A 15,638-nucleotide genomic window follows, 5' to 3' on the forward strand; every position below is an offset into this window, starting at 1 on the left:
CAAGCTGTAGCATAGGAGGTTCAATCTGAACCTGAGTTAAAACTTTTTTACTGTGTTATGGAGCACTGGAACAAGCTTCCCAGAGAGGTTGTGGAGTCTCCTTCTCTGGAGACATTCAAAACCCACCTGGATGCGTTCCTGTGCAACCTAGTCTAGGTGATCCTGCTCTGGCAGGGGGGGTTGGACTGGATGATCTTTTGAGGTCCCTTCCAACTCCTAATATTCTGTGATTCTGTGATTCTGTGACTTGCTTCCCTCTTGCCCTACTTGATGAGATTAATAGTGCATTTGTCATTTCAAGAGATCCCTAAGGAAATATTCTGTAAAGTGTAGAAAAGTGAACCAAGCTCTTCCTTATCTGCAACAATTCAAATATAAAAGGAACTGCTAAGCTCTGCTGTTAAAATTGTCTTCAAGGTCTTGAGGAAAGGAATGTAATTAAACTGAACTCGATTAGTGCTCTTTTACCAATTCACCATCACCGAACGTGGCAAAGCCAAATGTGGGGCTTCAGTCTTGTGCCCTCCAGAAGACAAATGCTCAGTTATGTCCACCTGAAAACCTGTCATCACCTTCTCCCATGGGAGGCTGCTCCACAGCTAAGGGGTCTCATAGACAGGACAGTTCTCCTGGGAACTGGCTAAAATTTTCTTTCCATTTGTTGCCTCATGGACTGTATCTAGAATTATGATAATAATGGGTAGGATATTTTCCTTTTTGTCGAAATCACAGGTGCTTTCAGAAATCTATATATTTCAGGAATTTCTTTTCTTAGACAGATTGGTCGCTAAGCCACTCTTCTGAGATTTTTAGTATAGTTCTGTGGCTAGTTTCAGACAACAGGAAACAAATTCAACAGTGTACTTCACTAGATGACTATTTTATGAACTGCAGCATGAAATGAAATGTATTTCTCCATGCTAATAGTGAATTACCACTCTTCTTACTTTGTTTAAATAACCAACTTCCTGTAAAATTGCTTATGAAATACAGGGAAAAAAGCATATCGTATTTACCCTCTAGCATCTAAGACTGAAATATGAGAGTCACAGGTGCCTTGGCTGGCTTTTATATTGACACTCCTTTTTTTTCCCTCTCTTTCTCTCTTTGTTCAGTGGAAATCAACCTGACAAATGATTATCATGTTAGTGGAGGTGGCTTAGACACCGTATTCAAAGCGAGCAAGATCACTTTTCACTGGGGAAAATGCAACGTGTCATCAGATGGGTCAGAACACAGTTTAGAAGGACAAAAATTTCCTCTTGAGGTAAAGTATGGTATAGGTTTTGACAATGTTGATGATTTGACATTCTGTAAAAAGTAATACTGTTTACTACATAGCTTTGTTTATCACTTGATTAAATTCTATTTACAAATATAATCATTCACTGAAGTACAAATTAATAATATTTAAGTGATACATTTTTAAAAAGCAGCATAATTCATTATTCCATGGCATGTTGAGAATGTCTAAACTGCATTTTCGCACACATCTTCTCAGATGACATTAGAATTAGGTTCTGCTTATCTAACAGAGTTAAGCTAATAACTAACTAATAACAGTTAAGCTGTTAACTAACGGTTAAGCTCCTATGAGGTTGGCCCATCATATTCCACAGCAGTCTTTAAAGTTTAAAAGTTTAGAGTTTAAATGGACTTCTCAAAGCTGAGGCTTTGCTGAGAGCCCGTGGGAGCTGCTGGGCCTTACTGAGACAAAGCACATCCTGTGTCACTGGGCTGAAGAGAGAGCTGGCAGTGGTGTGCCAAAAACCCCCATGTGAGAGCAGGTCCTGGGTGCGGCCATGTTCATGGGAAGCCAGGCTGACTTTTTTGGCAGAATAGCTTGCAGCAGTATGGGAGTGGGGTGGAGTAGAGGAGCAGCTCATGCTGAGATCCACAAGGGCACTCTGCAGACCAAACTTTCAGAACTCAACAGGGCATTGTGATCATTTTCCAGATAAAAAGATGTAGCTGTGTCAGGCAACTGTGCTGCTCCTCACTCCAAGCACTTTGGGCTTCTGTGTCAGAGCAAAACAATAAAGCCAGGTTTATGCTATGTGCTGTGGAGAGCTGCAAGCCAGGAGCTTTCCCTGGGCAGTGCCATTTCCTTTACCTCATGAGCCATTTAAGTATTCCCACTTAAACTCCACCTATCCTGCAAAGGCATCAAAGAGAGTATTTTCCTCTGTCCTCATCACATGAAAAGCTAGTAAGAGTGGGACACTCCCCCATTCATGTTGGTAACCTGGCCCCAGAGGAGTTTTCCCAATTGCATCTGGAGAAAGAGAGAAACAAACCCAGTGCCCATGGCAGCAGTCACATGTGGGCACAAAATACCTGGTAATCTTTTCTTACCAATGCTTCTCTACACTTACTACAAGGCAGATGCAGTAGGGACATCCTACATTATTACTGATGGTTTACTACCGATTTCAAGATCCATCTTACCTAAGAACTCCTGGTTAGATGTCCAGTGTTAGGAAATTGCCTTGGCTAACTGTATTATCCATGGAGAACATTGTGCTGCTTAAAAGGGTAACTCCTGCATACTTAGAGAGGTCATTTTTAGATAGTGAACAGTTGATGAAATCCATTCTATATCTTCAGATAATGCATGTGACATAAATAAAAAAAATATGTATTTGTAATTAAATTTATTGCTTGGACATATTTTCTCAAAATGGGAATATAAACTCATTGATTTTAAAAAATTATTTATATATATAACATTTAAATATATCTTTATTTGCAGATGCAAATCTACTGCTATGATGCAGATCAGTTTACAAATTTTGAAGAGGCAATTAAAGGAAATGGAAAGTTAAGAGCTTTATCAATTTTGTTTGAGGTAATCAACATATATCTTTGTGTCATTAAACAAGCTTTGAAACACAGCAGATGTTCAAACTGAATTTAACTGGTTCCAGTGCTTGATCACTGAGTTAAAAATTTGCATATATCTTTCTAATTTATTCTTACAGAAAAGCAAATGGGCAAAATACATTTGCTCTGCTTTAATTCATCTATAATTTTGGTGGTAAACTGCAACTTTCAATTCTTTTGTAATGAAGCTTGTACTGTTAAAAAAATGCAATTTCTTTTTAACAGATTGGACTAGAAGATAATCCGGATTATAGTCCGATCATTAATGGCGTAGATAGTGTTAGTCGTTATGGTAAGTCTGCTTCCATGTTTTATTGATCACTGATTAGACTAAATTCCATTTCAGTGTAATTATGAAACCTTAAAGACATTGGGGAGCACAGTTCTCTAGAGCTCAGCCATGTCTGTTGTGTTAGAAACAACAGAAGTCATCTGGATAGACTAGAGAGCTGGGCAATCACCAACCATATGAAATTTAACAAGAGCAAGTGCCAGATTCTGCACCTGGGACAGGGTAAACCTGGCCATACATACAAACTGAGGGACAAGAGGCTGGAGAGCAGCACTGTGGAAAGAGATCTGGGGGTTTAGGTTGATGTCAAGTTAAATGTGAGTCAACAGTGTGGCAGCAAAGAAGGCAGTGTCCTGAGGTACATCAAGCATAACATAGCTGGGCAGTTAAGGAAAGTGATTGTCCCACTCTACACTGCATTGGTATAGCCCCATCTCGACTACTGTGTGCAGTTTTGGGTGCCTCAGTATAAGGACATCACACTATTAGAGTGTGTCCAGAGGAGGGCGACCAAGATGGTGAAAGGTCTCGAGGACAAGACTTATGGAGAGCAGCTGAGGTCACTTGGTTTGTTCAGCTTGGAGAAGAGAAGGCTGAAGAGTGACCTCATCGCAGTCTACAAATTCCTCAAGGTGGACAGCAGAGTGGGAGTTGCTGATCTCCTCTCTCTGAGCATACAAGGAAGTGGTATGAAGCTACATCAGGGATAGTTCAGATGGGACATTAGGAAAAGGTTCTTCATTGAGAAGGTAGTCAGTCACTGGAACAGGCTCCTCAGGGAAGGAACACCTGGAGCATTGGCACTAAACCTATGAGAGTTCAAGGAATGTCTGGGTGGTGCTCTCAGTCATATGGTTACGTTTTAAATAGTCCTGTGAGGAGCAGGGAGCTGGACTCGATGATCCTTATGGGTCCCTTCCAACTCGACATATTCTATAATTCTATGGTTTATTTACCGCAAGACAGTCTTTGTAACAACAGCGGTAAGTGTAAATGAATAAACATAACTGTCATGAGGAATTTGCAACTATTTAAATGCTAAATCAAGAGAAATGTCCAATTTATTCTGTGAGTTTTCTTAATCACACATTTGTGGATTTTTATATGTGTTTGGAAGCCAAATAATCCTGTTGCAGTGATCCAAGATGAGTTTTATGAGCGGGAAATGGTATAAATATCCGTATTCCGTAGACTCACTGGAGATTAATTATTTTTCCAGTAGCTCCTGTGTAAATCTGAAATAATCCTATTATATTTGTACTAGTGTTATTCAAACCGAATGTTGATACTTTGGTTTTTTAGAATTCCTCCTTGTTTTATGTCAGAGCATATGGACTTCACAGTGGTGCATGAGCAGATCTGCACTCAGTTTCTAACTCATTTTCATGATGGCTTTGCTGAAGAATAGGGATATTTTCTTACATCATGGCCATGACCTTAAGTAAACAGCTAACTTTGTCATAGTTTTTCTATGTGTAATGATACTTGCTCTTCGTAAAGCCTCTTAAGATCAATAGGCTGAGAGTGTAAAAATCTATTAGCCGACTGTTTTAAAAGCTTTCAAAAGCATGTCACTAAAATCAAGGTTGTTTTTCTCCAAACACCGTTCAACACATATAAAAGGGAGCAACTTTCCTAAATTACAAAGACAGTCGAGGGGGAAATATAAAGCAATTAAGATTCATTATCTTTGTGTGCCATCTTCTATGAAGCACGAAGGAGAACAAGTAATACATCAAAGCAGATACTGTCCTGCACCCTTGGAAGGAGCTGTAAAACTATCAGCAGCAAAATTCAAGATACAGCCATGACATGGCACTTCAACAATGAGGAGAATAGTATTTTCTTGAATAAAATGCAAATGAGCTCTGAAATTTCAGGTCATGACTAAATCAAGTTGTCCCTCCTGGAGAAAAGTGAATAGCACATGATCTGTCCTTGTCTGCAATGTACATGATCTGTCCTTGTCAGTCATTTCTGTATTGTGCTTATTTGAATCCCAGTTGCTGAGTTCTCAGGCTCTGCAGAGGAGCAGTCCTGTTCCTTCTGGACAAACGCTGTTTCTCATCATTTTTTGTGGGTGTTTGGTTTTAGAATCTAGGCTGCCAATCACATTAAAGCACATTTTAAAATCCAAAGTTCCAAAATGTATGGCAGGATTCTTGCTATAAATGAGAAGTTTCATATCCCCAAGCATTTATATATAACTGACTGACCATTCATTTTTACTGAAGGAAGAATGTGTTAACTAGACACATACCGGATAGCAGTGAATAGCAATGATAGCTTCTGTCTAAGCGGTTGATCAACACGTTGACAGCAGAAGTAGAAGGATGGGTTTTGCTCAACACTGCTAAATGTTCCCTTTTCATGATACATGGATAAGGGAGGGCTGGGGAGAGCATCTTTTAAACCTTAACCCAGTGGAACAGTCACTGTTCAGAAGGAAAGCATCAATGATTTGTAGTACTGTTGATGTAATTTGCTGCTCTCACCAAATTTATAAGGAATTATGAAGACAAAGACAGGTCAGAAATCTGTACAGGGCTCAAGAAGTAACATCTGTAAAACCAAAAGTTAATGCACAGTATGAAAACTCATTATATATTCACAAGTGAATACTTATCAAATGGGAAGAAATTTAAAATCAGTAACTTTGGATTGAAACAAGGTATATAAGGATCTTCATTATTCCAGGGTGTAAAAAACAAGTATTATTTTGGATGCATCAGACAGTAAGGCAGATAATTGTCAGAGAGTGAAAAAAATCTGCCTTGAGGAAGTTGGTATAATTTCTTCCGATTTCTGTTGCTGGACCCTGCCACCATACCAGCACAAACATAGCTTTCTGTGAACAGACTCCCAGCAATGCCTCATGCATGCTCCCAGCTGACAAGGTACCAGGTAAACTGCTGACCTGAAAGCTGTGATACTATTTTCACAGAACAATAAACAGAGTGGTCACACTCTTCTGGAGGAGGTCTTTGCATCTTTCTCTGCTTTGTGTAAAGCTGTTGCAGACTTTCACTGTATTGCCATTTTAAAAATGGCTATAATAAAAATTCCACAGAAATTTTGCTTCTGTCATCGTGAATAATACAACTTTCAGGTCTAACATGGTGATAGTTCCCCAGGCTGTGATTTTCTGCAGAGGTTAAGATCCTGTGAGAAATTCAGTAAATTGACCAAGTTCAGGGAAGCCATGTCATGAGACCAAAACAGGAGACATAGTTTTTCTTTGAACTTCACATGTGAGACAAAGATTTGGCATCTTGGACATTTATGAGTAAACTTACAGGTGAAAAAATTCTTGTGAACCAATGCATCAATCACTTTTTTTACTACTGGAGTAACTCATTACACCTTCCCAAGTAAACAAAGTTTTTATTGAACAATACTTACTCAAACTAAGTAGAAAAGACTCAGCAATCTATTTGTATGCTAGTCTCTCTGGAGATCAAATTTTGAGTATTCTCAAAATTAGCATGTTCCTATAATGCTAACTCTTTTGGAGAGTGTTACTTCTATTTATTCATTGCTTCTGCAGTATTTTAACTATCTGACTTTAAAAATATTTTTTTTCCAGGAAAACAGGCTGCCTTAGAACCATTTATTTTGCTGAACCTTTTGCCGAATGCAACAGACAAATATTACACTTATAATGGGTCTTTATCAACTCCTCCTTGCTCTGAAACAGTCGAATGGATTGTGTTTAAAGATACCATTAGTATTTCTGAAGACCAGGTAATTCATTTAATGTATTAGAAGCAAACAATTGTACATAATACCAAGGAAAAATGGTTGCCAAGTATATGGTAAAATCTCATGACATTCATTGCCAGCGCAATCACCTGGCTTTTCTTTTATCTGATTTTAGATTTTTCATGTAGCCATTAAATTAGAAAGCATAAGTATTACTTGAATGTGTTATCCTTTCCCTTTTTTAGTTCAGGACTAGATTCTGAGTCATTTCTTGTCTTACAAGGAAGTAAGAACACACTTCCTAACTCTGCAGGCTGTCTGGACTCGTAGCTCGGTTAAAGAGGAGTGCAAACCATTCTTGCCATATTTCCCAGCTAAATGGTGGTGGCTGGGCAGGGCATAGCTCCAACATCAAAGTTGTTGAGAAACACAGCTGGAGTAAACCAGGAACAAAAGCTCAGTGCCCCCTGGGAGACTTTACCCAACATCTTTTCCCCTGGGTTTTTGCCTATTAGCAGAATCTGCTTATTTTGTTATGACTTCTGACTTATTTTTTCCTCGCCTCTTCTAGTTAGCTGTATTCTGTGAAGTCCTTACAATGCAGCAGTCTGGCTATGTTATGCTGATGGACTACCTGCAAAACAACTTTCGAGAGCAGCAATATAAGTTCTTTGGGCAAGTGTTTTCCTCTTACACTGGACAAGAAGAAATTCATGAAGCAGGTATTTACTGAACAGTCATTCCTCTCTTCACAGGTTGAAAGACAATTGTCAGTAAAAGATTCATCTTTTTTTTCTACACAATTCAGTAAATTGTGTAGAAAATAGCATGCTGTATTATTACTCATAAATCTATCACTCCAGAGAAAAACACTAGCAATCATAAAACATGTCTGATTAAATGGAGTGGAAAATTAAATGCTTGTCTTGACCAAACGTTCAGGGAAGATCACATCAGTTCAAGCTTTCTTGCACTGCCCTTTTAATGTGTTTCAGATATAAACAAAGCTGCCTTTTCAAGGGCTGCAAGAGGTTTTGTTTTACAAACCCATTTGGCTCTTTGTTGTGTAATGCGGATCCTTTTCCAACAGAGGCTGAAGTGAGGTCACCAAATTCATTTCAGTAGTCTGCTGAGAAAGTGATAGATGGAGAGAATCCCAGAAGCCGGATTCTGTTCTCTGTTTTACCCAGAACCGCAGAGAAGTTTTTGAAGGTTATATGACCGAAACAGTACTTTATGTAATGGGAAACAAGATCTAGCACTAAATATGGAAATCTATGATTTCTATACTCACAAGTACAGAAGAATAAACAGTAAACATCTACTTTGGGAGCATTATGTTGCTACTTGGATGAGGATACCTGTAGATTCTTAAACTCAGTTGCACTGAGTTGTGCTTAATTAGACACAGAGGGATGACTGAAGCATGGGGTTCTCCAGATTAGAAAGAAATGTGGTCTCATTTTAATTAGCCTTGTTTGGGTGATATTTTTTTTTCCTACTGGAAGGATCTTGTGTATCAAGCTAGCGAATGTTCATCATTCAACTGCCCAAGGGCTGGGTCCCCTGCACAAGTGCATCACACTGCTTTGCCACAGTGCTGCACAGGATAGCCTTGCTGCTTCATTTCTATAACTACAATAACACTTCTGTTTTGACCTGACCTTGTCATGGACTCCTCAGATGTGTGCCCAGGATATGTATTTTTTTTGCACTGGTCTAAGCCAAAAAATATCTTGGCAGGGTTTTTTGTTTGTTTGGGTACTAAGTAGCATTTGAAATTTAGAAGCTTGGAGAAGGAGTATAGAATTGAGCTGCAGCAATCAAGCATATCACAACTGAGTAAATATCTGTTTCCAAATGGATTTACCAGGTCACGGTTGATTTGGCCTAACTTAAACAAAATAATCCTTCCCCAGATCCCTCCGTTTAATGAAGGTCACTAGGAGACAGGTCACTGTAATACAGACCACCTTTTCTAATGTCCAAGTTGTCAGAAGAAAATTTAAAAAAATGTCATAGGCAAAGGACCTTTGAAGATAGATACCAGGACTACTTCTGCCATCTGCAATCCACTTGCCTCCCTGCTGGTTGCACTATAGCTGCAATCTTGTCCTTGACCCTTCGGCTGGGTCACTGCAATAGAAGGAAGCTACTTTCAGCTGTGCCATCCTAATCTGGATTTCCACAGAGACTGACATGAAGAAAAGCTGAATACTACTGTTTAAGACAGGCCCCTGCTTCCTTCTGTCCACTCCAAGTGCTGGCACTTGAAGGAGCATTCCATGTGCTGTCCAAAGCAGTGTGTGTGTTAAAACTGCATAGGAGGTTGCTTCCAACCAGTCCCATTTCTGCACTATATCAAAGAGAGATTCTGTGAATTTTCTATCTTACCTGTGAGTTTGGTATCCATACAAATTAGTAAAGAGTGTCTAGCCTAAAGATATTAGGATCCTTTTCTGCATTGAGTTACACTATTTAAAACTAAAAGGCCTTTCTGCTTCATGTAATCCAAAATTTCTGTGTGACAAAATTTCTGTAGAATTGTATAATACCAAACAAATAGATGTCAGTCTACCAAGTTTAAGACAGAAGTGTCCTGCACTCACATTACTGTGGCAGCAAACACATGTAGTTTTTATTCCAAACTAGGTATTTAAAGTAACAAATTGTAGCTTAAAATATTTGGTTTGGCCATAAACAAGATGGGACAGAAAGAGTTGACTAAAATTTCAAGTCTTCCTGTGTATGTATTTCACATTTCTGTTAATATTTATGTGCACTATGTAAATGCAACATCACATACACATACATGTTTATGTATGGACACATGCATATGTATACATACAAACGCAATTATAGGATTTGTTTAATGTGGAACATTAAAGCAGTATTTATGTTTTCATCTTCATTTTAAGAGGAGGTAAAAAAGAAGGTAAATAAAAAGCTCTAGGAATCATTAAACTTAAATGTTGAGATGTAAAAACTGTAACATGAATGCCTAAGTCCCCAGAGTAAATAGGCTTTTGTATTTCATATTAATATTGAAAAGTTCTTGTAGTCAACAGGGAAAAATAATCTGTGAAATCCCTTTAGATGATTAAGAGAAATGACAAGAGTAGGCCTTACTCAAATAGATAATTGAAAAATTATTATGTATTTTGAAACCTAGAATCCAAATTTCTCCTGTTAGATTCAGTGTAGACTCTCATTAAGCAGTAGGATTAAGCACTTGATTTATTGCTTTTATTAATACATGGCATTTCTTAAGTAGAGCTAAGTTTCCTTAGAAGGACTAAGAGAGTCTTTCTATTCAATTATAAACTAATTTCAGCAAAATATTGTCAGATATTTTCACCCAGTGACAACCTCAACATTCTAGGTGTACAAGCACTGCCCTACTGGTACATAGGCGATATTTAAGCCTGCCTAGTGATATACATAATTTTCCTCTGTGATATGTATCTATGCATGTATGTGTGTATGTATTTAAGAAGAAGATTAAAATTGCTAATCCTTACAGCTAGACTTGAGGGTTCACCTCAAAAAGCTTTTTGAAATTGTAATGCTTTATCTCCACCAACCAGCTGGCATGAAAATCCATTCATAATAGACATCATTGTTTATTCCTATAAACCTGAGAACCATCATGGTAGCTACTGGGCCCATTACAAAACTTCCCATCCACTCCACTCTTCTAGTAATGCCCTGTGAGTAAATGCAGAAACACAATTCCCGTTATTCTTCCTGGATTTAGTAAAGGTATAAAAACCGAGTTTTTACTATTCAAGACTGACAATATATATTGGTGAAAAATGTTTGTCAACCTGTTTTACTATGAAAAATACAACTGTGTAGTTATTTTAGGTAAATTCTTTTGCAAGACCAGGGTAAGGACTCAAGTCTTTACCTTTTAACGTACCGCAGACGACATCAATTGGCTACAACCATTCTCAGATTCTCTCAAGACATTTCCTCTTGTGTGAGATACTTTATACTGACACAATGTGCTGGGTGCAGGTGCCCAGGTGTTGGTAACAGGGGAGCTGCAGGGCAGCCTCTGTGAGGAGAGGCCGAGGCTGTCCAGTGCTGGACACAACTGGTTCCAGCTGGCTCCAACCAGCAGGATCTGTGACCCTCCATGGGAGACACACTACTGTCTTTTCCTGAAGGACTGTACCCCAGGGAAAGGACCCTTGGTGGAGAGGTTTGTTTAGGACTGTATCCCATGAATGGGACCCCACACTGGTGCAGAGGAACATCATGAGGAGGAAGGAGCAGCAGAGAGAAAGTGTTATGAACTGACCACAACCTCCATTCCCCATCCCACTGTGCCACTTGGGGTGGGGAAGTGGAAGAGTCAGGAGTGAAGCTGAACCTGGGAAGAAGTGAAGGTTGGGATGAAGGTGGTTTTAGTTTTGGTTTTGTTTCTCACTGTCCCACTCTGTTTTAATTGGTGATAAATTAAATTAATTTCCCCAAATTGAGTCTGTTTTGCCCATGACGGTGATGGGTGTGCAGTCTTCCTGTGTTTATCTTGACCCACAAGCTTTTTAATTTTATTTTCTTCCTTGTCCTGTTGAGGAGGAGGGTGAGAGAGCAGCTGGGTGAGCCAGCCAAGGTCAACCCAGCACACATTTCTACTGTGCTGCTTCACCTCCAGCACAAAGATAGAGTAGACGATGAATATAGAAGAAGTGCTTTTTGCCACACACTGTGTCAGGAAGCTGAAAAGTCCTTGATTGTCTTAATCTAAATGAAGTGATTTCACAGCTTCCACAATTGAAAATCTGGACTTAAAAGATAAAAATCTCAAGCCCAGGTTCAACTAAAAGTAGAAGAAAGCAACAAATGTGAAAAAAATCTCTGAGTTATCCAGTGCTGCCTCAGAACTATGCCTGGTTTTATTCCGACTGTGTCAGGCTCAGAGAAGTTTAAATCCAGGCATATATATATTTGTGTGTGTGTATATGTATATGTATATGTATATGTATATGTATATGTATATGTATATGTATATGTATATGTATATGTATATAAATAAAGCAAATTTGGGCAGCTTATAAAGATCTTTTTGTCAAAAACTCAGCCCAAATAGATTCTGACAGTTATTTGGCTAATGTACCTTGGTGCTCCCCAGTGATGCAGTTCGGTTTAGATTAAAAACTTCTAGGTTATATGCATAGCATTTTATTCTACAGAAGAATAAGCAAAGATAGGTGCATTATCATGATCTGATATGCAAAACCAGCATCTGAGTACTCACCTGGGAAAAGCAGAGACCTGAATTCAAGCCCAGCAGGGGCTTAAATAGGTCTCTGACTTGCTGTAAATAGTGTTCTGCTGCTTGAGATTTGTAATCCCGTTGAATATCAGTGACTTCAGACTCAAGAACTCCCTTTCTTGAAGTCTCTTTGCCCAGAATTTCAAAGTCCATATCAGAGCAGAAGTCTTTAATTGGGTAAGTTGATATGTGATCTCCTCACTTTTCCCAGTCTCCGAAGAGGGAAAATGGGGAAAGGTAGGAGCAAAGTACCTCTGTGTTACCAAGGCTGGCAGGAAAGGGAAGGAAACAGCACAGGCAGTATGGCTGATGAAGAGGCATCAGAAGAAGGGCAAGAGACAACAGCTTTGGAAGGAATTGGCATGAAATAATATGCTGTAGACAGAATACTGTCGTGTTGTAATATTGTTGGCCACTGCTGAGATGAACAGGATCGAGCATCAAAAGGAGAACAAACAGGAAGAGAACTTTTTTCTTGAAAAAAAAAATAGTTGGAATAACCATAAAAGAGAGTGAAACTAAAAGCAATTTGAGACACAAAACTTCTACCTTTAAAAGTTTTATAATATTACTCCATTAATTTGAATACAGTCAGAGATTTCAGAACCAAATTCACTCACAAAGAGGAAGGGAGGAAAAAGAGCAGCAGAGAAGAGTTTGGATAGGGAGAAGCTTAGTATTTATACTATGAAAAGGCATTTTGAGAGTTATTTTAAACACCTTCAATAAGAAATAGCTGAAGACTATTTTGATGCCTAAAAGAAAAATCTGAGTTTAAGTCATCTGCCTTGAGGCTTAGAATTGAGGAGGATATCGTATTTGCTGGTCTAATGATTTCCTTTTGCCATCTAGTGGAAATGGGGTGGAATGACGAGTTTTAGAAATGGAATGGAATGGAATGGAATGGAATGGAATGGAATGTGCACAGCTTGAGATTTTTTTTAAATTTGCTCTTCATCTACATCAATTAAAATTCAGTACAATGAATAAAATGGCATGTCAGATACATAGCACAGTAGATTTAAAGTCGAGCAAGCTGCAGAATTCAGCTAACTTACAAAAATACTGCCTCTACCATTAGCTTACACACACATAGTAAAAAAAAGAAATAATAAAAATCACTGTTTGTTTTCCATTGACCAGTTCAGACCGGAGCCGCTCGAAACTGCCCACCTGTATACAGAACGGAAGAAATTGAGTTTTTCAAACTATTGGCATTTGGGTGCCCTCCTGTGTTCCAGTGGCAAATTGCAAAGTTAATGGAAATTTTTTTTCCTTTCTTTCAAAAATGCAGTGTTGTACACCAAAAGTGTTGTAGAATCATGGTGTTTGCTTCCTTTAAGAGAACTCCATTCTTTAGTGCTGAGTCTGAAGACACGGTTCCCCACACGAGCAGAGGGGATGATGAGAGCAAGGAAGGAGGATGAGGTCTCAGCCCAAACCTAAGCCAGCCATGAATGAAGTGACTGTATATGCTGTTGCTTTATCTTTTTCTGTATTACAATTTACTGGTCATTTTTCAGTGAGCTTCAGCTAGATAATTTACATTTTCCACTAATATAAATTTTTCATGCATATTAATCTACCTTTGACTTTGTATATTACGTTTAAGCTACACACAGGTGCTTGGGCAATTAAAAACAAAAAACAAAAAAAAACAAACAAAAAAAAACCACACACAGAAACAAATGGCAGAGTCTCAGTACATTTCTAACATACTGGTAATCCATACATCTACGTAAAGATGTATGGAAAGTATCAAAAGTTTCAGACTACTTGAATAAGATGAAAAGAGTATTGGAGGGGAAAGGTTAGGAGACGTGCAGAAGTAGCTGCCTGACCAGGCTTCTTCTGGAGCACAGGTTCAGGCTCACATGGAAGGTGGGCATGGGCCAGGCCCAGGACTGCAACAGTCTCATCAGACTTCTTCAGCAGATGTCCAAATGGTACGTTGAAATACAATAACATGAAATCACTACCAGCTAACCTCACCATTTCTTAGCCTCTCCCTGTTTGCTTTTTGTCTCTTCTTTAGGTACTACAAAAAGTTTCAAAAATAAATTTAATAAATATAATATTCTTTCCTTTTTCTTCCAGTTTGCAGCTCAGAACCTGAAAATGTTCAGTCTGATCCAAAGAATTATACTAGTCTCCTTGTTACATGGGAAAGACCTCGGGTTGTGTATGACACCACAATTGAGAGATTTGCTGTCTTTTATCAACAGTTGGATGGGGAAGACCAGACTAAGCACGAGTTTCTGACAGATGGGTATCAGGACTTGGTAACTGTAAACTCTTCAAGTTTCATACAAAGGGGTGATGTTAAAACACTCACTGTTAATTATCTTAAGGGATTAAACAGTAGCTAGGAGCTGATTCAATAAAAAAATTTACTCCTTTCACTGGAGCTCACAGAAGCTGTTCTTCATTTTTTGACTGTGAAGCCACAAAGACAATTAAAAACCAAACCAAATGAAAACAAAACCAAACCAAAACAAGCCTCCCTTGCCCAGAAAAAAAGAAAGCTTTCTCAGACTGGTGTTCTAATTTGTCTATACTATCCCCAAAAGTTTATGAACATATCAGTTTCAGAGCTCCTTAGCCATAAAACTCGACTTTAGTCAATTAATAGTGATCTGTACTTCATTGCTCACTGATGTGCAAAGAATGACCTACACAAGCAACTAAGATTCAGTACAATCATTCTGTTGTAAATATTGAGTTACAGCTTCATGGTATTTTGCTAATGGGATCTAGTTTCTTTTACCCTCTTAAAAAGCTTATACTTTATCAGAGATAATCTTACATAAACTAGTGTTTGGCATTAAATAATTATATAGTTTGGTATCCTCCATGTAAAAATTCACAAGAATTTTTAAAAGCTGACTGAAAAACATATGTAACAATAAAATATAAAAAAGCATACATAAGAGTCCTAGAAGAAAGAAGCTTTATGGTTCATATGAAAAATGTTTTATGAAAACATTAACGTTTCCAAATATTTGGTATTTATTTGCAAGTAAATGATTAAACATGGTTTTTCTTTTAGGGAGCTATTCTAAATAATCTGCTGCCCAATACAAGCTATGTTCTTCAGATAGTTGCTGTTTGCTCTAATGGTCTATATGGAAAATACAGTGACCAAGTCATAGTTGATATGCCTTTAGAGGATGCAGGTAAGTGGTCTTTTGAGCTTAGTGAACACTTTTAGCTGAAAATCTGTATTTGAAGAAATAGTTTGTTTGCAAACCAGTTAAAATGCGTGACTATCAAATATGCTAAAATGAAATTTCAAAATCACTCCAGTTAACCTTCAGCATGTTCTTTGCTACTGATATTTTACATTATATAATTCTTCATTCCTTGTAAACATTACTTATGAAAGACTGCATGTTAATTTTTTTTAACTCTAAAAATATTCTGAAAAACACCTACCTGATTTCAAATCTCACAAGTGTTTCTTTTAGCAATATAATG

The 15,638-nt window shown here is 38.1% G+C and overlaps 1 protein-coding gene across 1 annotated transcript in view; it reads left to right on the forward strand.

Moving 5' to 3' along the window:
* Positions 1-1,118: 1,118 nt before the first annotated feature.
* The window catches only part of PTPRZ1 (protein tyrosine phosphatase, receptor-type, Z polypeptide 1), a 58,901-nt gene continuing 44,381 nt past the window's right edge, over positions 1,119-15,638 (forward strand). The window contains exons 1-7 of the mRNA XM_010180939.1: positions 1,119-1,267; positions 2,753-2,848; positions 3,109-3,175; positions 6,762-6,919; positions 7,449-7,599; positions 14,259-14,443; positions 15,211-15,337. Coding sequence (XP_010179241.1) covers positions 2,753-2,848; positions 3,109-3,175; positions 6,762-6,919; positions 7,449-7,599; positions 14,259-14,443; positions 15,211-15,337 — 784 coding nt within the window. The 5' untranslated portion in view covers positions 1,119-1,267. The remainder of the gene's footprint in view (positions 1,268-2,752; positions 2,849-3,108; positions 3,176-6,761; positions 6,920-7,448; positions 7,600-14,258; positions 14,444-15,210; positions 15,338-15,638) is intronic.

The sequence above is a fragment of the Mesitornis unicolor genome, unplaced genomic scaffold, assembly GCF_000695765.1.
Source record: "Mesitornis unicolor isolate BGI_N332 unplaced genomic scaffold, ASM69576v1 scaffold13293, whole genome shotgun sequence".
NCBI classification, from domain to species: Eukaryota; Metazoa; Chordata; class Aves; order Mesitornithiformes; family Mesitornithidae; genus Mesitornis; species Mesitornis unicolor.